Source organism: Muscardinus avellanarius (assembly GCF_963383645.1).
Source record: "Muscardinus avellanarius genome assembly, chromosome: 9".
Taxonomy (NCBI): Eukaryota; Metazoa; Chordata; class Mammalia; order Rodentia; family Gliridae; genus Muscardinus; species Muscardinus avellanarius.
Window position 1 is genome coordinate 50,256,900 of NC_137795.1, and position 26,665 is coordinate 50,283,564.

Here is a 26,665-nt window from a genome sequence, read left to right on the forward strand (position 1 = left end):
AGCCCCATGATTCAAAGCTATTCATCACTGCCAGATGTTTTAAGGATTTCAGAAGCCTACTCTACTACTTTAACTTTCCTATCCAAAATTCTGGAAGAATACAACCTTTTTTGTCTCTCAGTTTCTCCTCTCCTTATAATTCCCAGAAGATTAAATATCTTTCCTTTCTTTTGGGAAGATTTCTTGTCTTGGATATTTTGAAACTAAGTCTGTGAAAATTTGATGTAGACTTCATACTCAAACCTAAGGTGGAAATGCTACCTTTATCTCAGAGCATTTTTTTTTTAAGTCTAAAAGCATTTTCACAAGACTAAAACAATGGGAAAGAATGGGAAATGCAGTCAAAGTGACATGTGCACAATAGGTCACATTAACAGAGACGAATGTACAGCATTATGTGAAATGGGGAAAAGTGTCTCCTCATAGAATGCTTTTATGTGTGTGTGTGTGTGTGTGTGTGTGTGTGTGCGCGCGCGCGTGTGTGTGTGTGTTATTTGAAAAATAAAACCTACATGTTGTCTGGAAACATTTAAAAATGAAATCTCATATTATCACATAGTCTGCATCAGATATTTTTTTCTTTGTTTTTTGCTTTGGAAAAGGTGTTGCAATTAATTTATTGTATAATATTTGCAACACTGAGATTAATGGTGATTTTAAGTGAAATCTGATCAAAGCTGCTGCTGGTTGACTTTGCAAAGAAGCTCCTTACACAATGGCTGTGAGGTATAGGGACTCACTCTTTTAGTCATCAAAGACTTCCTGTATTTTTTACAATTAGAGTGACAGAAACACTGAGAAGTGCTAAGAAAACATAATTGAAAGAGAATTAAATCTTTCAAAAATTTTTAGCTGGAACTGGCTAGAAGGTAAAGAAAACATTAATTTGCTTATACATGATTAACTTAATTTTTTAAAGGAACAAGTAATAAGGGATCTCCTCTTTTAAAAATACTTTTATTAGTTCATTGTGATCATAGTGACATTCAAAGTGATAGTCATACATGCATATATTACTTGTATTTCCTTCTGTCTCCTCTGTCTACCTAAATTAGAGCCTTTGTTGCCTTCTGGAGCCATTAAATGACTGTCCATGGGGAAAACCTTATTTATGACTTCGATGTCATTTATGATGAATCAATAGACCTGTGTGAAGTCCATGTTTTAATAAAGGTGACTTTGAATGGACCAAAAAAAATCCAAAGGATAAATCTTTATTAACTTAATGGTATTTTTGCAGATTATATTTCTATTTTCTTAAAGGTACAAAGAGACTCATTCATTAAAATGGCTAATATTTGTTGTATATCCTCTATTTACTAGATACTGTGTTAGACATCAGAAATATAATACTGGTCAAAATAAGAAATAGTCCCTGGCCCTGTAGAGCTGACAGACTAGTAAGCCAGACTGAAACTAATAAAATTACATAAAATGAAATGCATAATTATGAATTAAGATATGTAAGTATCTTGAAGAAATAGGATTCCAGGGTTCCATGGTAATATTATAAACTAAAAGAGTCAGGAAAGGATTCCGGAAGAAGTAGACATTGTGCTGGGTATAAAATATGAGAAAAATTCAACTAGGCAAAAGAAATACTATGGAGAGGGAAGTATCATCAGGAAAAGGTTTTTTTAAATAAAAAGAACTAGGCTCAGAGGGTCCAAGGTACCATGAGTGTGGTGCGTTTAAAGATTTGGAGGCGGGTAGCTGAAATATATTGATGGACTGGGATGGCATGTGGAGAAAGAATGTTCCAGAGATAGGTAAAAACTAGAACCTTCATAAGTTTCAAGATTATAGGAAGTATTTTTGCCTGCCCTTTATTGCTGATTTGTTTGATTGGTTCATTTAGTGATTACCTGTTATTACCACACATAATTCCATTATCCTTCTTCCCACATACATATACATGGACAAACATCTTAATGTATTAAAAGGAAAATCACTTATTAAATACTTATGAGCACTTATGGCTACTTTAGGAACTGGGAAAAACAGTTCTGAACAAAATAGCTAGAAATACCTTATGTAGCATGCATTTATAATAGCAAAAACAGAGAAGTAATTGCATAGACAATTAGAATATGAGTTGGCAAAATGTTAAGTGCTAAGGAGAAAAAAAGTGAAATAGGGAATGGGAATTGGAAGCCTAAGAAATCTAATAGTCTTGGTAATGTTGATTGTTGTACTAAATGCATACATTTAAATTTATGTTAATGGCACTATGCTATAATCTCATTTAGGTTTTGTTTCTATTTAGAGCTATGTTCTTAAGGTCAATTCATATTATTAGGAGTATGTATAATTTATCGCTTCTGTCACCTACTAACTCTTATATGTCTTCATCATATTTTAATATGTCTATATTCCCAATGATGGAAAGCCAAATTACCTCTGTTTCCTTGCTCTCAAGAGCAAATCAAAACCATGAACCTCTAGGGATGATGACAGAGAAAGAGAGACAGACAGACAGACACGTAGAAGAGGTGTGAGGCCGGGATTATTGTTTACAAAGAACTCTATGTAATGTGAAAATTGAAGTAGAATCAAGGCTATATATCAGCTACTCAGGAAATGTATAGCAGCAATCCAGAAAAAATAATGCATCTGAGTTGATAGTAGTGATGGAACTGAGGAGAATTGGAAGAATTCAAATGTTTAGGAAATAATGATATAAGCCTGGGTCATAAATTAATGTGGAGGTGGGAGAGGGATTTGTCGAGATTGTTTGCATTCTAACTTCAGCAACTAGCTGGATAAGGCATTATTCATGAAGACAGTGAGGATTAGAATATGACATTTTGAAAAAAAATTTATATAGACATACATTGTATAATATATAAAAATATTACAAAATATTCTTTTAACCACTCTATGCAGCAAAGATTCACTGAGCATCTTCTTTATGCCATTAACTGTCCCAGAAATTGAAAAATAGAAGGAATTCTAGATGGAGAAACTATAGATGAGCAAATAAAGTGACGTAACTGAAGGGGATGGGAGAGGGGAAAAGAGAAATTCCCTAATGTACATTCACAAACATCAAAGTCAATCACTAAACCAAATGTGAGAAAGAGGGAGGGGAGTGGAAATGGGGTAGGAATTGGGGAAGGGCTAATTGAAAAATGTGTGCATGTGTGCCCCTACCATCTTGTCCTCCATTAAGATGTATAACTACAATGCACCAATCCAATTTTTAAAAAAAATTCAATGGAGGTACAAGAGAACTGCCAACAGGAATACTGTAATTGTATAATTACTAAGATGAAAAGTATCTGGCACAAAACACAATCTGAAGTCTGTATGGAAGTGAATGAAATTACATTAAGCAGGATCTGGAAGAAAATCTGAACAGACATGAAGAGGTGAACCAAAGTACACTTGGAGGAATCTTTAAATAAATAATATGTATTTCTTGGGGAGGAGTTGGTAAAATATCTTTGAAGGTAGAGAGGGCCCATATAATTCTCTGGCATACAAAGATTTTATGGCGATGTTGATCAGAGCTACTTGAACACAGAAACAATGTTATTAGATCTGGGTATTAGAAATATTACTCTAATATCAAGAGAGAAAGTCCAGGAAGGAGAATAATAATGTTCACTGAGATGATGGGAATATGAGCTATAGAAGGGGATTCCAGAAATAGGCAGAAAGATGATGCATTAAAGAGGTTGTTGTTTGTAGTTAGAATTGGAAGGGCTTGGTTATTGCTTGAATGTGGGGAAACAAAGATAACTTTAGGTTTCTGGTTTGGAAAATCATGTAAATCATATATATGGTTATTATATGTATGGAGATTGGAAACACAGGAGAGACAGAAGTTTTGTGGAAATGGTGCACTATATTTAGGAGAATTTTAGTTTGTGTATTTTTGAAGGCCAATATATGCCTTCATATATGCAAAATTACCATAATTATGCAGGGATGTATATCTGCATTCAGACCTAGGTCTGAGTTGGGGATGCAGATTTTAAGACAGGGGAATTGGTTAGTTAATATATTAAGAAAAGAGAAATGATGAATATCCTAAGTAATTTTATGATAAGTATAACCAAAAGTAAGACAGAATTGTCAAGAAGAAATGAGGAGACACAAAGACACAGAGAATATGTGTATTTCTAAGTCGATAACCATGCTCATTTAAAACAGTGCATTGATTACTTTTTGAAATGTCTAAAATGGTTTTTCATTGTATACTACTTTTAAAAATATTTTCTAAAAATGTTATTTTGTGTAAGTATTCCATAAAAATACTGGTTTACCTCTAAATCCTCTTTTTCATCTAAATTCAATTTACTTTTGCATTCAGTATCCTACTTTTGAAAAAGAATTCAGGTTTATAGTGTCTGAACTTTATGGCATCAATAAAGTCTTAAAATATATCTAAAGTGACTGCTCTGTAAAATTTCCCCTTGTCTTGCAGTTTACATGTCCTCGTCTTCTACTTAACCCTCTCGTAATTTCCTTTCCATTTTCTGCTCTCTTTATTTCTTATTTTCTTCCATAAAAAGTATTTAGCCATTTTTAACTTAAAATCTATTCTTAGCCAGCCACAGAAAGTGAGGGGTCATATGTTTGATTTCCTATTCAGAAGCTAGGGAGTAATCAGGATGCCAGAGAGGCTTCAGATAACAGAGAAGAAACTCCAGTGGATCCAGGGAGGTGATCTAAGGGAAGAGGAGGGGAGGAAAACCAATGAGGAAATCATGTTCATTGATATTATATACATATATAAGAATATCAATGTCCATCTAATATCCTGTATGGGGAAGGAGAAATAGGGAGGGAGCTGGGGAAAAGCCCACCAAGTGCTGTGTGCATGTGTCACTATCACTATGAAGTACATTATGATGTAAGACTATAAGCATCAATAGAAATATAAAACAATTAAACTTCATTTGTTAAAAAACATTCTTTCTCTTTTTTATACATATTTGTCAATATAGCACAAATTTTCAAAGACCCCAGATGCCAGCGGATATTAATAATAACCCAAATGCAATTACCTTAAAAATTTTTTTTTTTTTACTACTGGGAATTAAAACCAGAGGGCATTCTGCTTCTGAAATATAATACTCCAGCCCTTTTACATTTTGAAACAGGGTCTTAAGTTGCTGAAGTTCTTGCTAAGTTGCTGAGGTTGGCTTCAAATCAGCCATCTTCCTGTTTCAGCTTCCCAAGTACTGGGATTATGGGTGTGTGCCACAGAGGCCACTCAAGCCATCCCAGGCTGCTTAAGCCATTCCCGAAGGCATTGATTTCTTACGTTCAACATATACAAGGGTCTACTGGGCCACATGCTAAGAGGAAAAGATGCTAAGTCCTCTATCTAGGCCTCAAGTAAAGGTGTAATTGCCCTTTTTTCATTTGCTTTGGTGGGGTGAAGCCATAGCATAACCATCTCCCAATCTATGCTCTTCACAAACCCTTTTTTTCTCATTTCACACACTCTTACCCTTCCTACTGTATCAGCTCCCTGCCCCTTAGAAGGATTTGAGATCAATTCACTTTACCTCTCTGAGCCTCAGATTATATACAAGTTAAAATTCTAATAGTGGAGCTCCACTCTTAATAAAATCAATAGAAGGGCTTTTTATATTACTATTTTCATTGTTATTATGACATTATACTGAAATTTTCATTTTAATATTCTTTAATCCCTAGTTAGCCTATATTGACTTACAGAATAATATATCATTTTAGTTGGGGAGGGAGGGCTGAAGCAATGTGAGGTGTTTTAAATTATGCAATAAACATTTGAGAAAAGTTGTTCTGTAATCACAGTAGCACTACAGTGTGGGAACGGATGTCAGAAACCATTTCGGTCCTCGTTACCACCCTGGTCTCTTGTTCTTGACTGGCTGGCCTCAGGGAAAGGCCAGCTGGCTTGGTGAGGTTTCTGGAAGTCAAGTCCTAGTGATTACTTGAGGCAGAGTTGGCTCTGTGGACAGAAAATCATTACTATCCATCATTGTGCTGGTGGAACTCTTGAAGGGCATCCAGCTTGACCATTTTACTTTACAAGTAACCACTGCAGACCCAGAGTTGAATGATACCACCATTTTCTAAAGTATGTTCCAGAACATAGGTTCTAAGCAAGTGTTACTGGAGCACCAAGACAATTGGTTCTATAGACTGAGTTTAAAAATGCTGGTTACATATGTATAAACAGGGTTCTTTATTGCAGGACTTCTTGAAACTTTAAAATGTAATTTTATTAAATGAATATTCTGAGGAGGTTATGGTTGGTAATATTTTATATTTTCCAAACTTTCTTGACTACAGAACTTCTTTTCTCTTTCAGGGGTAGAATTTCACATTTTATGGCCTAAGCAAATTTTAGGAAACATTGGTTTAGAACATTGCATCATGGTTGGAAGGGAAGGGGAGGTCACAGAGGCAGAGACTGAGAACTAGCTATCCAGTTGTGGAAGGAAAAATAAAAGTAGAACTTGGCTTTGCACTGAGTGATTTTATTCCCAATGAAAAACATTCCTTCCAATCACAGACTGTGACAAAGAAGGCAGAAAGCAATTTGACTGCCAAATGACTCTCTGAGAGACTTCCTATACATTGATAATCACCTTTGAGCTTTAGGATCCTTTTTGGTAAAAGTGGCTTACATAATACAGTCACTGAAGAAATAATATAAAAACTGGAGATAGTGTATGCAACGTATCAAGTCTGGGACTGTGTTTTTTAAGTGTTTTGATGTTGTAGCTATTGTCAGTCTCTCTTTTAGAACAACTCTGCCAAGAGAGCTCTTAGTCTAGTTTGGCAGCCCCAGTACCTACTTACAAGGCATTTAGTTTATTATTTCATCGGCCATGGCTATTAGAAACCATTTCCTTATCAGGTCACAATCTTTTTTCTTTGTCTATTGTTTGTCCCTGTTCCACTCCTTAAGGTCATTTAGAACAAGTCTCCTTGTGCTATTATGTATGACTCATCAGTCACTTAAACGTAGGGATCAAATTCTCTTACAACTGTCTTAGCAAAGGTCCAACACTAAGTTCATGGAAAATATGAGACTAGCATTTGAACTTGTGATTCCTAGGTTTCTAGTATAAAACTACACAAACCACTGTGGCTTCCTGTAGGCCACAGGGCTTCCCTACTAATGCCATAGTTCAGTGCAACACTGCAAACCACCACTAGCTGCCTTCTGCATTTTAATATATCTGTAGAACTCCTTTGTTGCTGTTGCAAGTGAGGACAGATTCCATTCCATTCTTGTTTGATGGAAAACCCAATGGGCACTGTGGAAGGGCGTAGACATCAAAGGCATCAAAACTTCCTAAATCACAGAGATGACAATCAATTGCCTACAAACAGTGCAGTGTTATGGTTTTATTTAATTCCTTTAAGTGTACTGCCAACAATTCTCAGCCTTGAAAGGAAACTGCCAGCACAAAAAAAGAAACTCACCAAGTCTTGCGCTCATGTTTGTCCCCACACTCTGAACTTCATTATGATGTGTGATTACAACACACCAATAATAACATTTTTTAAAAAGCTGAAAACAAATGATGATTCTGCCACCAGAATCCACCCCACTGTAAGCAAGGCGTATCAAAATCCATTCTCCTTCTAAAAGCCCAACGGCCCCATTGCCCCAACATCTTCTGTCCAGAATCCAAACCCCAGCTTCTCCTCCTTCTGTGCTGACATTTCCATGTTCATATTTAATATATTTGTTATTTTGGAGAAACTTTTTTTGGTTTTGGTGCTACTAGGGTTCCTAGAAACCTTTCTACCTCCAGGCTACACTCTCAAACCTATTTTTATATTTTTATTTGGAAACAGGGTCTGTTAAGCCCTGGCTTTGAACCTGCATGATCCTCCTGTCTCCGTCTCCCAAGCACGGGGATTATAAGCGGGCGCCACCACGCCCAGCTGTAGAAACTCTTGATGAACATTTTGTTATTTTGAGGCAGCTGTGATCTACCATTCCTTACTATTAGAAATTTACGGTTAGTATGTGCTTTTCAAAATAGAAGAGTTAAAGCTGGTAGTGGCTGCACATGCTTGTAATCGCAGCATTTGGGAGGCTGAAAAAGTAAGACTGAGGGTCTCAGCTACATAGTGAGGCCCTTTGCAACTCAGTGAGACTGTTTCGAAATAAAGAATAGAAAATAGGGCTGGGGTGTAGCACTGAAGTAGAATGCCGCTGGGTTTCATCTCCAATACCACAAAAAAGTTACATAAAATTTAAATGAATCATGAAAATTAAAAAACACTTTGAGTAATTAGAAACCCATGGCAGAGGATTATAATCACTATTTCTTGATAACAATTCTGTCATAAGAACATATAGGATTCTGCCAAAAAAACAAGTGTTGTGTCAAATTATGTATGATAGAAATAATTAGTAAAAGTTATAAGGGTACCCAGGGAATATAAAACAAGAAGCAACAAGGACACATGGAATATGACCAGTTGATACTTTAGAAATGAAACAAAATTTTAATTTAGAGAATAGGAAAAGAAAATAATAAATGAAAAGAACATACATTACTCTTCCTCTGACAATACAATGCACATGTACTCAGACAAATTTTTATTCCTTTCACCAGCCTCCTAATTCCTACTGAAAAGGCTTGCCTAAGAAAAAAGATAGGAATTTGAATACTAAGGAATAAAAGAGGAACTGGCATATGTTCTGAACTATAAGGGATACAACATAATGCATTAAATGATTAAAGAGAAACAAGGTAAAATATCAATTGAATGAATTCTACTTATACAAATTTTAGGCAAAGGTAGTAGGAGAGGATCCATTCACCAAGAGAGATGATTCCAACATACCACTGGGTTCATTGAATAACATGAAAAGTGTGAAGAATCAGGATAGATTATATCAGTTTCTGGGTATATAACATGCCTAACCATACAATCTTGTTTAAACAAAATACCCAAGCATGCCTCTTTCCAAGAAAGTACTGTTTCTAATCAGAACAGAAAAAATTGTTTCAGTTAAATTTCCTCCACATTCAACAACTACTTCCTGGTGGGTCCATATGTACATATTATTTTCATTATTTTCACTGTTGTTCCCTTTTGCTCTATAAGCAAATAACAGTATTGAAATGTAAGATCCACAATAAGAAATAAGGCCAACTGAAGTATAAAATGCAGCATACCCTAATACGGAAAGCTTTCTGGGGTATAAAAGTAAATATCTAGCAGAGAATTCACACAGGCCTCTCAATTCTCAGCAGAGAGCGAAGGATAAACAAAGCAAGTATGGAGAAAGCAAATAATGCCAGTAAGCTTTTGGTAGAAACAAAACACTTGAAAGATCAATACAAAGAAAATCTTCTAAACTGCGAGAGAATGAAAACAGAAGTTAAATATTAAACACACACACATACACCCGCTCAAAAAAACCCCTTAAGAAGCACACTCAAGTGGTTATTGCAAAGTTAGGACCCATGAGCGTGAATAAAAAATGTCAATGAATGAAAAATATTTGTAAAGGGGTGAAATATTTTTTACCTTTGGTTATATATATTACATACTTTGAATGCGGACTCTTTATGAGGCTAAACCAGTTTAAGCAATGTCTTTATTATTTCTTCTTCAACTGTAAACATAAGCTTTAAAAAATGTGGTCTGGAGCTATTATTAGTCTCAAGAACCTCAGGGGTCAGATGAGCATCCCCCAAAGTAAAAACCAAGAAGAGTCAAGTACAATTATGCTGAGATCTTTTAAAGAATGAATGAATTTGCAAATTTGTTCTTTATTAATACATTAATTTTAGCAGTTTAGTAATGTACACACAGTTTGATAGATCTATTTTAAATTTAACACATTCATTAATTGCTTTGAAAAATATTACATGTAGGATTTCTGACTTTAAAAACAATAACAAACATTAATCAGATGAAAGTATATGTAGTTTCTAACTTCATTGCAACTGGAAATTATCTAATTACTTTTCTTAAGTATATGTGTATATAGTTAGAATGTTTTAGGTATATAATGACATAAGGTTTATTTGAATTTATGGACTTTGTTTATAAATTAATTGTTGAGCCAGGCATGGTAGTGCATGCCTATAATCCTAGTCATTGGAAGGCTGAGACAGAAGACTTGCAGAGTTCAAAACCAACCTAAACAATTTATTAAGATCCTGTTTTAAAATAAAAAAAAATAGGGCTGGGACTATGACTAAGAAGTAGAATGCATGTGGGTTCAATCTCCAATATAAATAAATAAATAAATACATAAATAGATATTAAGACAATCAAATGTTAATTTGAATATAAGCTTGAATATACATTTTTAAATTACTTTTACACAGAAGATAGTTAAAATGTTTATACCAAAGAGATGAACCCATTGACCTGGAATTTTCAGGGAAGGTGGTATCCTATTTAATTGGGTATTTCATCCTTTCCCCCTCAGAAGTCCAAACTGTTAAATTTTAATTCTCAAAAGAAATCTTTGTCAAATATTACCTTTCTACATATGACTTAACCTTTTCTGGATGATCAGGGTAATTATTAGGAAAATCAATATCTGTGCTGGGTCATAATACTCTGCTGTCCTCTGGCAGACTGACGCATGCTCTTTCTTCAACAAGCGACTCCAGTTTTTGAAATGGGTTTTCCTATTTCTTCTTTCATTTTTTTGTACTTTCCCCTGGCGTCTCTCACTGCCACACAACGTGCTTAGAGAAGTCACCACCCTCCCTCCTCCCTCCTTATACGTACCACTGTACAATTCCCTGTACATTTTAACCATAAGTGGGACCCTTATGAAGTTAAAGGGAAATATGGGAGGGGGGGAGGGGAGTAACTTTATTTAACCCATGAATACTCTTTGAAAAGCAGTATTCCTGGATCTCCTCCAAGGTATAAATGACAGAAACCACCCTCCTGCAGTAGATTATAATTCAGCTAAGGTACTGACTTACTTTATCTCTGAGAAAAACAAACAGATACACTGGGTAATTTTTTTCTAGAAGTTTTATGGAGATCATTTACTCTCACCCTTAGAAAGCAGGAACCAACATAGGAAATATCTAATCCTCTTGGAAGTAATCATGAGAGAACTGGCTTGGAGAAACCTTTCTGTTCCTATGGGCCAGCCCAGAGGAAGTAGACCCAATATCAATACATAGTGCCATAGGCAGATTTCTCTAGCCAGATGCCTGCTCCTTGCTAGAGTATCTTCAGATTTGTCATGGAGATAGGGGAAAGAAAGAAAGAAAACTCATAAAAAATGTAAGCTCAAATCTTTTTCTTTCATTAACCCACCACCATTATGTTAATATCAATTTGGGCTTTCTGGATATTATTTAAACTTTTTGCTTGCTGACTTCATGTGTTAAGTATTTGAGTTACCTTCAGTATTCAAATTTAAAATATGCATTTTATGTTTTATAATTTTACATAATAACTGCTTAGTAAAAGAAAGCAAACTTGCACATATTATGTAAATGTTTAAAGCCACTCTCATATAAAAGGAAAACAGAGAAAGGTCAGGTGGGAATAGAAATCTTAATAGCAATGAACAAATAAGAACTGGATAAAATTTAATTTTCATTGTTTTTCATTATTTTACCTAAAAATGAAGAAATAGTAAACAAAATCATGTTCTCCTGTAGTTTGCTGAAAGCCAGCCAGGGAATGGTAGTTGGATATTTAACAAATTCTATGTACATGTCTATATTAGGTAGGAAGCCTTTGTATTTCTTAGTGAGAACATGCATACCATTCCCTTTGTTTTAAAATACCTTTCTGAATTTGCATATTTCCCTTTTTTTGAGGACATTTCTACCTTGCCCATAAATTTGGCTCCATTACTTCTGTTTCTTACCTCTCCATTGACTTTTTGCACAAGAGGCAGAGAAATGAAGAGAGTCTTTCATATGTGTGAGAAAAAAACATAGCATAAACAAAGACAGAAGTTATAAGGACAGGCATTATCACTCATCCACAGATGACATCATCCACAGAAATTTTAGTAGGCAGGGATTGGTTGGGTTTTGTTGTGTCCACTGCTTTTAAGTTTGAGTAGTCAGACCATGAATTAGTGCAGGGAAAACTAGGCTACAGAAAATGGCCATAGCAAGATAGAACTTATCCTCTCAATAAAATGTTATCTCTTGTACAGTATCAGTAGGCTGATCATGAGAATTAAGATAAGACAAAAACAAAATTATGGTTATACTAGGTTATCCCAGGTCCAGATTCTAAGTTCAAATTGGTGCTAGAGATCCAAACTATTGGTTTAGAGCATTTTGACTAGAAAGTGGATGTATTCCAGACTCCTAAGCCAGGAGAATCTCTATAAGAAGGTGAAAGAGTTCCCACTGTTAGGTTAGGGGGAGGGGGAGAAATCCAGGCATTAATTCATTGATTTAGCCTATATTTACTGAGCACCTCTTAGGTGCCAGAGATCGAAGCATTAGAATTAGCACCGATCCAAACTGCTAAGTCTCTGATCTCTTGAAGTTTATATTCTAGTGGAGGATATTAACAATAAAATATATGCATAAGAATAAACTATCAGTTATAATATGTGTGATAAAGGAAGCATCATGAGATTGGAATAGAAAATGGCAGCAGGTATCTTTGGGTGAGGAGGTTAGGTAAGAGTTTCCTGAAGTCTTGATTCTTATTAATACCCAAATGTGAGAATTAGATTTATGTGAATATTTGAGAGAAGAGTGGGCTAGGAAAATGAAATGATACACTTAAGATCGTGGGAGGGTAGAAATGTGCTTGCTGTGTTTTCAGGAACAGGAAGAAAGAATGCCAGTGTAGCTAATATAAACAGGATGAAGACAGTGAGAATCAAACATCCCATTTGGCTAGAGCTAGTGATTAACTTTAATGTGTGCTTTTCTTTGGTTCCTGATTTCATATTTGTAGTCTTTAAGAATTCTCTTTTATGGAAATAGTTTAATATGGACACAGATGGTGACTAATAGATCCTAATTTTATCTACTTACTATATATACATATGGGCTAAAATAGAGCTAAGAGGACTACTTATTATTTGGGGAAGGACTAGCAGCTTCTGCATATTACATGTAAATCTAGTGTCTTGGTTGATTTACCACACTAGCCAGAATTTGCAAGCCTTCAAAAGAAGCTTTCATCCAGGTAGAATATTCCTGGGCTTAATCCCCAGTAAAACACACACACACACACACACACACACACACACACACACACACACACACACACCAGCTTTCATCTGATGTGAATCTTCTATAACATGACTGCTTTTAGACACAGGCACCAGGATATTTTTGAGAACTATTACTCTATAATTTTTAATCAAACCATTCAATATGCCTGTCTATTTTGTGGAATATGACCAATAAAGGTGTCAAAGTTTCAGACTTTTGTTTTTGTGTGAAGTTTGAATAAAAACTGTTTATAAAACTACCACATCTATTGTAATTTTGTTGGAGATTGGGAACAACGGTCATTTAAAATAAAGTATTTGTTTAGCAATAAAAATTAGGGCACCACTCTTTCCTTTTCTGAGAATTTTTATTCTGTCTGAGAGAAATAGACCCGGGGTCACCTAGATTCTAGTCTAATCTGCGCCTCAACTCAGAAATACATGAGATATAAGAAAAGTATGTCTCAGGAGGTTTTCTTTTTCTGATTTAAAATTGAGATACAAAAAATACTTTCGTGGAGTAGGCTGTTAGGTTAGAGCTTTCAAATCACTGGTGTGTGGAACAAGTTTGTGAAAAAGCTTTGACAGCAAGAGGGCATTAGGGCACTACTGAGAATGGCTGGGGTAAGTAAACCTTTGCTTTAGGAATATCTATGTGTCATATCTGAGACTTAACATGCAAGAGCCACTGATCATCATCATGATGAGGTTATTGCAGATAAACATGGCTTTTCTGCAAAATACTATTGTAATCAACGAGATCAAGATTCTCTTGTGTGCCTCTTGTAAGATGAGTAACCTCATTGTCTTTGAAAGCTATGGAATTGTCGGATCCAGTGAATATATTATAATGTATATTCACAGCTGCAGAATACACACATCAAGATTATGAAATGTTATCAGTATTCTTATTCATTTCTTACCCACTCAAAAACAGCTTAAAGGGCTTGAAAATATTCACCCTAAATCAGCAAAGGCAAATAGGTTCTGTTTGTCAAAGCAGTGGGAGAAATATAAGTAAAAATTTTGAAGTTATACGTGTTTTCCTTCTCACTCAATGAGAGGTGTGATTTTTTTTTTCCAGGTGAATTCTCAATTTGTTTCAGATAAAAATTGCTAAGGGATGTATACAGAAGTAGAAAATCATCATAATTATAGACATGAGCTTAAGGGAAATGAAGTAAACTGTGACATTTACAGTTTCTGAACCCTAGGTTTTACCTAATATCATTATGAACTGAGATACGTGAGCACTGGGCCCGTGAGTGATGGCACGGCCCTCGAGGATGTGTCTGTTCCTTTTAGCCATAACTGTGGAAACGAATGGAACTAGCAGTGAGCTGGTTAAAACTGCATTTAGGTGGTAGAAAATAATTCACTTAATTTTTCTTGATATCAATTAGCCTTTAATTATCTTACACAATTTATATGATATCAAATTAGTTAATTATTGCTTGAGTCATTTCTTCTAGCCTCTTTGGGGAAAAAGAAGTATTGAGAAGTCAACTGCTATATGGCATATTTTGAGAAGGCTAGGCTTACAAAAGTCGTGAACCAAAAGGAGAAAATGTTCACATTTTAATACAGAGTAATACTTCCAGTCTTTGTGACTTCCACAGAAGTAAAAAGGCATGCAAAAACACCACAGGATCCCTGCCAATAGCTCAGGACATAAATTGAATCATTTTCCAAACAAAGCCAACAACTGGCATTATAAGACCCCAAAGGTGTATAAAATGTTTACAAAATGTGTTTTCCCCAGTGGCCAAATGACGTTTAGTGAGTTCTGTGTTTGGATGTTCAGTGCTGCCATGATGCTCACACAAATGTATGGCCTAGAATGTTTCACAAAAGGAATATTCTCTACCACCACCACCAAAAAAGAAAGAAAAAATGGAACATAAGCAACATTAAAGTATCTAAAGAAAAAATGTTACAACCTGGACAGGTAAGAACAGTTGGACTATTTTAACTGCATATTCAAGGACCTACTACTGCAATGGGCATTATTACTGACATAGTAAAAATTTTCCCTTGTAATAGGCTACAAGGGAAGAGGAAAAATGAAAGTTTGTCTTATTCTGGTCCCTTAGAATGACAAAAATCCTATCATTGATGTAAGCATTGGTCTATCCTTTAGGAAAGATTATTTACATTTCAGTGGGTTGAAATTTGGACTCAAAGAAGAATAATTTTTCTCAAGATTATGATGCCAATAATGATTTACTTTGGATCAGCTATTTTTATATCATCTAATGCTACTTTGATTGAGAATAGAGATAAAATTTTAATAATAAATGCATCAAGATCATGATAAAAAATGATGCTGATTTTAGTTAGTAAAGTAAAATATAAAATATATTTGTGTAAAAGTTATTTTATGTTTTCTCTCATCCTAAGAGGAATGCGTGGATCATTTTCTGAGACAATTATTGCTTCTTAATACTTAAAATTTTATGTGTTGTTGCACAGCTGCAATCCCAGTACTTGGGAGGCTGAGATAGGTGGATGACAAATTTGAATCCAGCCTCAGCAAATTTAGCAAGACCTTGTTAAAAATCACACACATGCATAAATATATGGCCTAGAACATATGTATGTGTATATATAATATATATATTATATATGTGTATATGTGTGTTATTATATACACATATATATGGGTTGAGATATAATATATATTATATAGATAATTATATATACATATATATACATATATAATGTGATATATAATAATATGTGGATATAGCTTAGGGTAGAATGTCCCTGGGTTCAATTCCCAGTACCTCCCCTAAAGTAAAGGATTCAGAAAGTATAACAATTCTTTATGTCCAGAAAATATTAATTTCATAGTCTTCTTAAATTATTGATGAATCTATATATGCTGTTTGTGGTAGGCTCGTGCGTGTGTGCGTGTGTGTGTGTGTGTGTGTGTGAGAGAGAGAGAGAGAGAGAGAGAGAGAGAGAGAGAGAGAGAGAGAGAGAGAAAGAAAGATTAGGAGAAACCACAGCATTAAGGTTAGGGTAAATGCCATATTTGTATTGTATTCTGTCAATGCCTCAATAACCTCCTTGTTTTAATTTGGTTCTCTGAAAATCTGGGACAGTTTTGCAATTATGGATTAAGATAATGTCCATTTAAAAGAAACACTTAATTTTAGGATCAGTGGCCTCTTCTGTAGAATATATAGCTTTGTTTTGAAAGGCACAACATAAAAATAATGTAGTGAATGTTCCCATGGAAGTGCTACTCTGGAACATGACTATGAGTAATTTCAGTATGTGAATTAAGTAAAATCAGTGTAGGCCCAGCTCAGAGGACATAGGATTGGTTAGTGATCACATTCAGAACACAGGCTGATGCAGACAACTCTTATGAGTGGTGAGTAAAACCATGAATGTAATGTACCTTTACCACCTGAAGAAATAGGTCAGACAAAATACACTGATTTAGAGCCTTGGACAATTCAGCACATTGGACAGTTCCCAAGGTATTTCCCCTTCCTTAGAATACCAACCTGGAGAGTACCAAGCCTACTCATTTAATCCCACCTCTTGGCATCTCATATATTTGTGACATATTTCCAAGGGAATGATCCACATTCATATAAAGAGCTCTGCTTTGTACTTCAAGTTATGCCAAGTTCATCACTGGACTTTGTTTTATTGATAATACTAGATTATTAATAGATTTCATAATAAATATAATTTATCAACTTAATTTTATACCTAATTCAACATTAAAAGGTGAGAGTAAGATCATTCAAGTCATGGAAACGCCTTCCGTTACCTACACTTAATGGTTCCCATCACAGCCAAGCTCGCTGGGCCAGTCACATACAAGACCATTCAGAAGATGTCCCATAGAAAAAAGTCAAGGCATTCCAATTTGGGTGATGTGATAAGAAGAAAGACTTTAAAATGAGTGGAATTTTGCCTAGGGCCATATAGTATAACTATAGATGGTAATTAATATACATTAAGCCTTCTTTTCAGGCTCCAGTAACAGAATTGCTCTTTTGGAGAAAAAAATTTGAGCCAATTTTCAGGAGGCAGAATTGACAGTTCAAGACAGCCCGTTTGATTTTTAATCAATAAAATAATGGATTAATTCCACTTTAGTTATATGTATTTACCAATATTAAAATTAGAACTAGCAATGAAACAAATGTGGATGCCTATGATAAATATTTAAATGAATATATTTTTCCCGAACAGCTACATTCCAGGTAGATACTTCATCTCCAGGTAGTAGTGGGGTGAAGCAAAGAATGGAAATTTTTTTAATATGCTTTTGATTGTGAATTATAGTCTTACATCACAAAATAATCATGTTGACAGTGACAAACATGCACGCATTACTTGGTGTCCATACTGGTACAGTATAGTCTCACATTAAATGTAAATCATGTTAACAAGTGACATAGATGCACATGGTACTTGGTGCCCCCGATGCTCTGTTCCCATCCCACCCTCCCATACAGAATACTAAGATTGACATGGGTATTTTCACGTATATACACAAAGCTAATGATAGTATTTCCTTCAATCATCCTCACTCTTTTCCCTCACCTTCCCTTAGATCACCTCCCTGGGGCCCTGAGTTTTCTCCTCCATTATCTGGAGTCCCTCTGGTATCCCAATTTCTCCCCAGCTTGCACATATTAGAGAAAACATATGACTCTTCAGTTGATATGACTGGGTTATCTCACTTAACATAATGCTCTCCAGGTCCTTCCATTTTCCTGCAAGTGACACAATTTTGTTTCTTATTGCTGGGTGGAATTCCATTGTGTATATATTCCATAATTTTATAATCCACTCATCTGTTGATGTACACCTAGGTTGGTTCCATAATTTGGCTCTTGTGAATTGTGCTGCTATGAACACGGGTATGCATATATTACCGTAGTTCTTATTGCTTTTTTTCCCCTTTGGAAAGATACCCAGGAGTGGTATAGCCAGATCATATGGTGGATCCATGTTTCTCTTTATGATGAGCAGCCAAATGCACCAAATGTTTTATAGAAGATTCTTTTTGATTTTTTAAATAAAAAAGTAGCTTTGATTTCTCTGGCAAGAAATATACCAAGTTGGGAAGCACTTAGGATGAGCAATAAGAAACAGGGGTTAACTCTCTTACTTCAGTTGCATTAGTGGTCTTGCTATGTTGCATGCAAATTGGATTTTGAAAGCTCCTTTTAGTCTTAAGATCCCCACTTGGTTAACAGAAGGTCTGTAACCTTCATGTGGGAGAAACTCAATTCCTTCTTATTTTCTCTGGTGTATCCACAGAACACTGAAAATGGATTGACTAGCCTGGCCAAGAGCTCTAAAGATTTTTGAAGACAAGAGAATGTGAGGAGAGAAGGGAGGAGTGACTCAAAGAGTACAAGAAGGGGAACGTGTAATACAGAGAACCTGGGCTTTTATTAAACATCCCTTTTGAGAGACTGATGTTGTGAAAGCTTGACAAATAGAAAAGCTCTCAGCTCGTTTTTTTTTTTGTTGTTGTTGTTTGGTTGACTAGCACCTGATTTTTATTATGCACATTTTGACACAACCAGAGCAGAAAAGATATCCTCTGGGTTTTCTTGACAAATGACACATGCAGTTGTAGGCCTAAGTCTAGAGCTTATGAATGATCCTGCAGAAATGTGGTGACTTATCAGAAGGTGAGTCTTACTGATTCCTTATCTTTAATTACAGGAAAACATAAGATCCCAAGATCTGAAAGAGTATCCATCCAGGTGGTCATGTGATAGGAGAAAACATATCTGTTTTTTCTATGTGACACTGTGAACTCCTCAACAATAGTTACCTCTAGCGTTACCTCTATACCTCTGCCAAAGTCACATAAAGAAATCAGCCTTATTTTTCAACAGTGAGTTTTATTTACTTTGGGGTGAAGAACAAGTTGGTGTCAAACCCAGCAAACTATAGTCTCAGTGCTAAAAAGATGTCTGAGGAAGTCTGGCTCACAAATCTTGGTTTTGATTGGATGGTTTTAGGATATTTCCCTCAAAAATTAATTGGAACTTAAATTTAACATAATCTATATTTTAACACACTGATATAAAATTTTATTATTTCTAGTTTATTGTAAGAAAAATGGAAGCTTAACATAGACATCTGGCTTAGTTTTTCAGCTTATGTGCCATTACTCTAAACAGTCTTTACTTTTATAGACAACAATTTTAAAAAAGCCCCAGTGTTAATCATGCTGCTCTTGGAATGTTCCTCTATGTTAAACCATTAGTTATTCACTTAATACAATATTCAAATAAGGTGAGTAAATGCAATATTTATACTGGCTTATTTGATATAATTATTTTCTATGATTTATATAGATAGCACTTTAAATATATAGTTTGTCAGCTTTAGATTATCAACATTGCTTCTTTATCTAAAATGTTTTCAACCAATCTCTAATACCTTTTATTCTTGACAATATAAACACAGTATAGCTCTAATACATAAGATTATTTCCTGGATATTTTGCCTATTTCCTGGAACTGTGGCAATACTAAATGTTTCAGCCATAATTTATGCAAATATTTCAGCCTAAATTGCCTTAGGAATGCTAAGTGATGGGAGAGATTTTAATACTTCCAACAATCTTAAAATACTGAGTTCTTGAATGACTATAGTCCACTGAACTATGGAACTAAAAAAAATGGAAAAAGTGAAGGGCTAAGTTGTTAATACGGCAAACTTGGCTTATCTGATGATAGTTGGTAGAATTCAGATGTAGGATGAGCTAAGCAGTCATGCATATATGATGTTTTGTTTTCAAAATCACTCACTATTAACTGTTGAGTGAAACTAGATTTATCTTTAGAATTAGGTATAGTATGTGTACAAATACTTTATATATGTAATAACCATGAGGTTGGAGTATGAGGTGTTATTTTTAAATTTTTTAGTCATTTTAAAGTCGTATACATGAGCATAGATGCATAGTTTCATTACACATAAAACAGATGCATGTAAATGATAAAACATGATCATATCAATATATTATTACTTATATTTTTAAGTGCTGTAATTTCCTTTTGATAGTTAATTAAGTTCAGCAATACTAGTATTTATTTTAGGAAAGTAATGAAGCAAAGTTTGGAAGGCAGATTCTGGTTCATGTTACAATTTTTATTCCACAGAAACATACTCCATGGATTCAAGGTTTGGGTTTCATTTGTTCATATTCAACTCAGGTATGCTGTAAGACTAGCTACTGTAGACTCTGGGAATTTCTCTATAGATCACATTTTTCTAGCCTATCATTTTTCTTAAGAGGCAAGTACAGGTGAACAATGTGTGGCTACTTGAGAGAGCCACATAGAGATACTGACAGGACTGACAGCTCTGCCCTCTCAGATGTCACCTGGAGTTAAAGCCATTTGTTTTGAAGATCACAGCCTTTGGAGACAACCACAAGGATTTTTCAGTGGGTATATACGCACATATTTCTTCCAGAATTATATGAGAATTCAGATGTATTCTAATTCATTTCTAAAATTACCTTATTAAAGTTCTCAAACCCAAAACAGCAGCACATTGAGAACCTAGTGCCCTAATGCACTTCAGTCAAATGAAGAGATTGTGATGCAATAAGGAACAGAATTTGCAGGCAAGTCCTGCCTTACCTTCATAAGTCCCACTTTCTAGGAGAGCACCACTTTTCTCCAATTCCATAAAATCTTCAACAGTGATGAAAATGTAGTCCACTCCAGGAACCTCGCCCTCCTTATGTGGCCTTGTGGTGCCTGCACAAGGAAACATAGAAATGGAAACAAAAGAAAGACGCTAAGTGATTTGCTGCTGAGCTTCAGAAATACCACCATACTTCTGAATATTCAATAACACTTGTTTGTACATCCCGCGAGTTGGCAGTTTGCATTTGTCCTTCTGTTTGTTTGGCAACAGAAAATAGCAGGGGGTAAAGATTAAAGTAAATATACAAAGCACTTTTCTTCATCCAGTGTGTAAAGAGTTCATTGCCATGGAATGTAGCTGCATGGATTTTTTTCCTGAAAACTGCAGACCATTGTACCCTTTTTGAAGAGGTGTTTTGAATGGTGGCCCAGGAGTCTGCAAGCTCAGGAATTTACATATTTCACTCCCATGAACGGACTGCTATTGTTCTGGAGATTGCTGTGCTGTGGCATAAAATACAATGGAAAGTAGAAACCTTAGCGGAATGTCAATTTATCTTTGTATTTTCAGGATCTGCTTTTCTTTCTTTCTTTCTTTCTTTCTTTCTTTCTTTCTTTCTTTCTTTCTTTCTTTGGTGGAGGGAGAACTGTTAGTTTTTGTTATCTTTATACCAAAAATTATTTTGGATCAAACATTTCTTTGCTATTTTTTTAATTGGTGTGTTCAGTTTTTCATTTAGTCATTATTAGATATATGTGATTATTGACATGGTTGCCTTCACGCTTCTCATCTTACTATTGTTTTTATCCATTCTTTGTTTCTACTTTTGTCTTATCCTGCCTTCTTTTAGATTAAATTGAATAACTCTTATATTCCATTTTATTTTTCTCTTGTCCATTTAGCTGTAAACTTTATTGTTTTTGTTGCTAATGGTTGTTCTACATGTTACAGACTTTATCCTTAACTTATCACAACACACCTTTATTATTAAACCTCTCCCACACAAGGCTAAGCCCTGTATAGTAGTATACTTCCTTTTTTCCAACCCATCATTTGTATGCATATACTTTACTTCTATATATGTTATAACTTGCCTTTTGAATAAATCAAAAAATAGTAATTGGCCAGGCGTGGTGGCACATGCTTATAATCTCAGTACTTGTAGCTTCAGACAGGAGGATCACAGGCTCAAAGCAACTGAACTACTTAGTGAGGCCCTCCGCAACTCAGTGAGACTCTGTTTCAAAATAAAGAACAAAAAATAGGGCTGGGGGGTGTAGCTTGGAGGTAGAATGCTCCTGAGTTCAATCCCCAGTTCTGAAAAAAAAAATAGTAATAATAATTGAAGCTGAGTAACAGTTAAATTGCATTAGTAATTATAATAATATAAAATTATAAAATCTAATTTAATTGGAAGAAACTAATTTTATATGTAGGGTTTTCATATCTCCCTCACATGACCTTCATGTCTTCCTTCATTATCATCTCTAATTTTGACTAAATTTGGATTTGCCAACTTCCCAAGGGTTACCAAATAGGAAAACAGCTCCTACTTCCTGAATCACTCATAGAGGGATGGAGCTACCAAGGGTCACCTTAACAATAATGTCAGCTGCTCAGCCTGTGGCTCAGTCCAGTCCTCTAGAGAACACAGCCTTCCAGGCCTGCTGTCCATCTTGTGAGGCAGGATCAGAAATAGCGCTATAGGAAAGGCTGACTATGCCTTAAACGTTTTCTTTTCCTATGTCACTTACCTAGGGCATTTTGCACAGGCATATTAAATTTTATGTACTGCATACATGCAAATAAGTATGCAGAAATACACAGAGGACAAATATAGAAGCAAGTTGGTACACTGGCAGGTTCTTTCACATTTCAAACTTCTTCACATTGTCTATATACTAAACAAAAAGTATTTTAAACTCCTACATTTTATTTTTTACCTTTTCAACTTGAAATCTTAATCAACTAGGTCATAGAAAGTCAGTGAGTTCTTTATGGATCTATTAGAATCAAATCTAAACTGCAGATAAGAGGCATAAATTAATCCCAGGATGTACAATATACTGCGAAAATCAATGCTGGGGTAAAAATAAATAATTTCTATTGAAAATATTCCTTAAGATTCAAAGGCATTATTTCCTAAAATTAAGTTTAATAACCCTTTTTGGGGCTTTGCAAAAACATTTTTTTTCTATAATCACGTTTAATGACTTTCCCCTGAATTTTGCATTTTATTTGGTTTAACGGAGCCAGATTCTACAGTATTTCCTGCTGTTTTTATGCTATAATATATAAACCTCCCACACCTAGTATGCATAATGTCATCAAATTAATGTTTCTACAGGAACCTTAACTTTCAATATCCTGACTTTTATGTGCTTAACCCTCGTGAATTAAAAGAGCATTAACATTTTGAGGGCAATCAAATTTTTTCTGTTTGTTTAGAACACACTCTAATCATTAAGAAAAATCATATAACAAAGATTCAATTTTCCTTTCTAATTTATCTGCATATTTAAGAAGTTACATGCTTTGATTAATTAACTGCTGGCAGTATGGTAATGCATTTGCAGCACAATGTGAGCACAGGAGCATGTGCCTGAGGGTGATTTCCAGAGCTGCTGACTTATTTGGAATAATTGGCCTATGCCAAATTCTAGTGAACACATCTGTAGTTGTTCTCTTCCTGGTTCACTGAGTGGTTTTCCATCTCCACCCTGCACCTCAGGCCTTTATGACTGACTTCTGGTCCCTGTGTTGCATTAGTATCACTTATTGCTGACCTGCCTGAAGCTGCTGCCTATCTGGACTGGGAGTTTGCCTACCTCACTGTCTCTGCAAAAGGTTCTCTTTTACCATCCCAAGTGCTGTAACCTCATCTCTGACAACGATCTCATCTCTCTGCTTATCTTTCTAATTATGACCTCTGATCCATTGATCTCTCCTTGTAATGGTTTGGATTTAGAATGTCACCCTATCCGGAGAAAACCAGGCAGCCATGTTCAAGGTGGGGCTTGGTGGCCAAGGAAAGAGCCCTGTAGCTTTAGGGTTTATATAAGATCCCTCCTCCTCACATTCTCTCTTTAGCTTTTGGCCTTCATGATGTGAGAACAGAGACTTGGTCTTTCTTTTCTGTTTCCCATCATGTTTGAACTCTGCAGACCCAGCCTGACATGGACTGAACCTTTAAAATCTCCAGAACTGTGAGCAGATAAATCTTCCTCTTTCTAAGTTGTGTGTGGTAGTTGTTTTGGATTATAGTAGCAAGAATGTTGACTAACACACTCTTTCTCCTCATTTTCCCAAATCTGGTTTCATTTTATTCCCTAATACTGACAGACTAGGAACAACCTAAAATCTCTTCTTTTTTTGGTTCACCTTCACTATTCTCCCACTCATAATGAATTCCCAAATTCATGTAAAGGCTGTGCTTGCTACAGAAATTTATAAATCTTCACAGACAAATTGAATGTCAGTTTGATTCACTAACACTTAGAAATCCTTTTCTATACATCCTCTTGTCTCTTGATCATGTTTCCACTGTTTGCCAACACTCAACTGCTTTAACTTTCTGCAGAAGATGTGAGTTCTTTATTTTTCTTGGTAAAGTAAGAAATGATATAAGATCAAATTCCCGCAAGTTTCTTAACTTCTACTTCCATTACCTATACTATCTTCATATTTTCTCTTTTCCTTCAAAACTAATGCTTGATTGGATTTATCCATTATCTTGCTAAGATGAATCCCATCTTCTTGGCTTTCTTTAAAATTCTAAGATTTATTTTAGTATTTAAAAATTTAATAAATTCTGTAAGGCTTGTTAATTTTTAAAGCAGAGCTTTACCACTATACCCAACACACACACACACACACACACACACACACACACACACACACACACACACACACCTTTTCTTTATCCTGTGGCAAAAATGCTTAACTCTTTGCTTATTCTTTTACTTTACTTCTATATATCTAAATAATTTATTTAGAATGTGTGTGTGTGTGTGTGTGTGTGTGTGTGTGTGTGTGTGTGTTACTGGTGATTGAATCCCAGGTCTTTTTAAATTTTTTGTTTTAAAACAGGTTCTCACTAAGTTGCTGCGAGTCTCACTATGTTGTTGAGTCTGGTCTTGAATCTGTGATCTTCCTGTCTCAGCCTTTCAGGTACTGGAATTACAGGTGTACACCATCATGCCCAACTGTGATGTCTCTTGATTTTTTACTTTTGTCATTGTTTCTTCATTTGCCATTTAAAAAAATGAGGGTTTGGTTCTAATTTGTCCACAACTCTACCCCCACCCACCCACACATACATATACTTTGTCCTTTCCTTCTCCCATGCTTCTAATAAAACAAACCATGTGTTTAGATGACTACTTAATGTGCACATGAGTGACTCTATGCAAATCTATTCCCAACTGAATCTTGTAGTACTGGCTTTTGCTTTCTTGTATAAGAACTTTTTGATTACTATATATTTAATGGTTTTATTTTCAATTTTCATATATGAATCATTAATTCAGTTAATGAAATCTCTCCTTGTTACATGAATTGCTTATCAAAGTATACAAATACATATAGTAGTTCATCAAGTTTATCCTACTAAATAAACCTCTCCTGAACCTGCTAACCTGTTCTTATTTATATTGTCAACCCACCCTATACAACTGCCAGCTGGGGTATGCCATGGCCATCAGCCTGCGGATTCATTTTGCCTCTGCCTTATGCTACAGCTCTTCTTTCCCAGATCACATGCCTATCTGGGGGTCTGAACCTTCATTTTGGCAGAGCACAACTGTCAGAAGCTTTTTGTCGAGGGTTACACTGGAGCTACATTATTTTCAGATTTTTCCATGTCTGAAAATGTCTGTATTCCACCCTCACAGGTGGCAATATGAAAGCGTTTTAGGAAAATATTATAATGAAAATGGATTTCTTTATCTTGATTTTCTGTTAAGCTCATCAGCATTCTTACAGTCATGCTTGAAGTCATGCTGGCTTGAAATTTCCCCTCACATCAATTCTGAGCCCACCCCCCACTCCTTTTTTCCATCTCCTAGCACTTGGCAAGTTCTATGGCCTACAACATCTCAGTGTCATCCTTCCTGTCTGCACCGTCTCTGATGCAAGACTGCCCTCCTGGACCAGGCAAGGGCTGCCTTGCTGTCCTGCCTGCCTTCCTCTCTCAGGGTACTGCAACGCCTGCTGATTTACCCCGGTGAAGTATAAACTAGCCACATTTCCTCTCTAATTGCTGAGGTACTCCACTCCTGCCAGGAGAGCTGGTTGAAAAGGCAGGGGGAGGAAAATACTGAGAGCCAAAAAGAGTCAGAAAAAGCTAGGGTTGTGCACATGGGCTTTCTGGCTTGCTAATATGTCACTCTTCTTTCTCTTCAACCTAAAGTTTCCACCAGTTGAATTACTCTTTGGTTTAGATAAAAGGGAAACTATCTTTAAATTGTATGCTGCCGTGGATAAGAATGTGGGCTGTGGAATCCAACTGCCTTGTGTGTTGGGCTCTGACATTTGATATCAGTGTTACCTGGAACAACATACTTCAACTCTATAAACTCTGATTTTCTTTTCTATAAAATGGCAATAAAATAATCTCTAGAATATATTTAACACCAGGTGTGTATTAAGCACACATCAAGGATTATATGCTAAGTACTGTTGCCTGGAAAAGCAAAGATGATATGATGAATTTCCTCCCCCACCCAGCTGCCACCTTGAATTCTTGTTACAAATACTCAACACCTACTATGTGCCTAACACTTTTACAAATATTTGGGATTTATCATTTAATAACAAAGAACACGATCCCCACCCTTATGGAACTTATATTTT

The 26,665-nt window shown here is 35.5% G+C and overlaps 1 protein-coding gene across 4 annotated transcripts in view; it reads right to left on the bottom strand.

Annotated features, from left to right (window-relative positions):
- The window catches only part of MAGI2 (membrane associated guanylate kinase, WW and PDZ domain containing 2), a gene marked incomplete at both ends in the record, with an annotated part of 1,509,512 nt that overhangs the window by 649,400 nt on the left and 833,447 nt on the right, over positions 1–26,665 (bottom strand). For 3 of the 4 annotated variants that reach the window (XM_080701938.1, XM_080701937.1, XM_080701939.1), the window contains one exon: positions 20,803–20,922. In XM_080701938.1, the coding sequence (XP_080558064.1) occupies positions 20,803–20,922 (120 nt within the window). Of the gene's footprint in view, positions 1–20,802; positions 20,923–26,665 lie in introns of those variants that run through there. The other variant, XM_080701940.1, reaches the window with a different exon arrangement.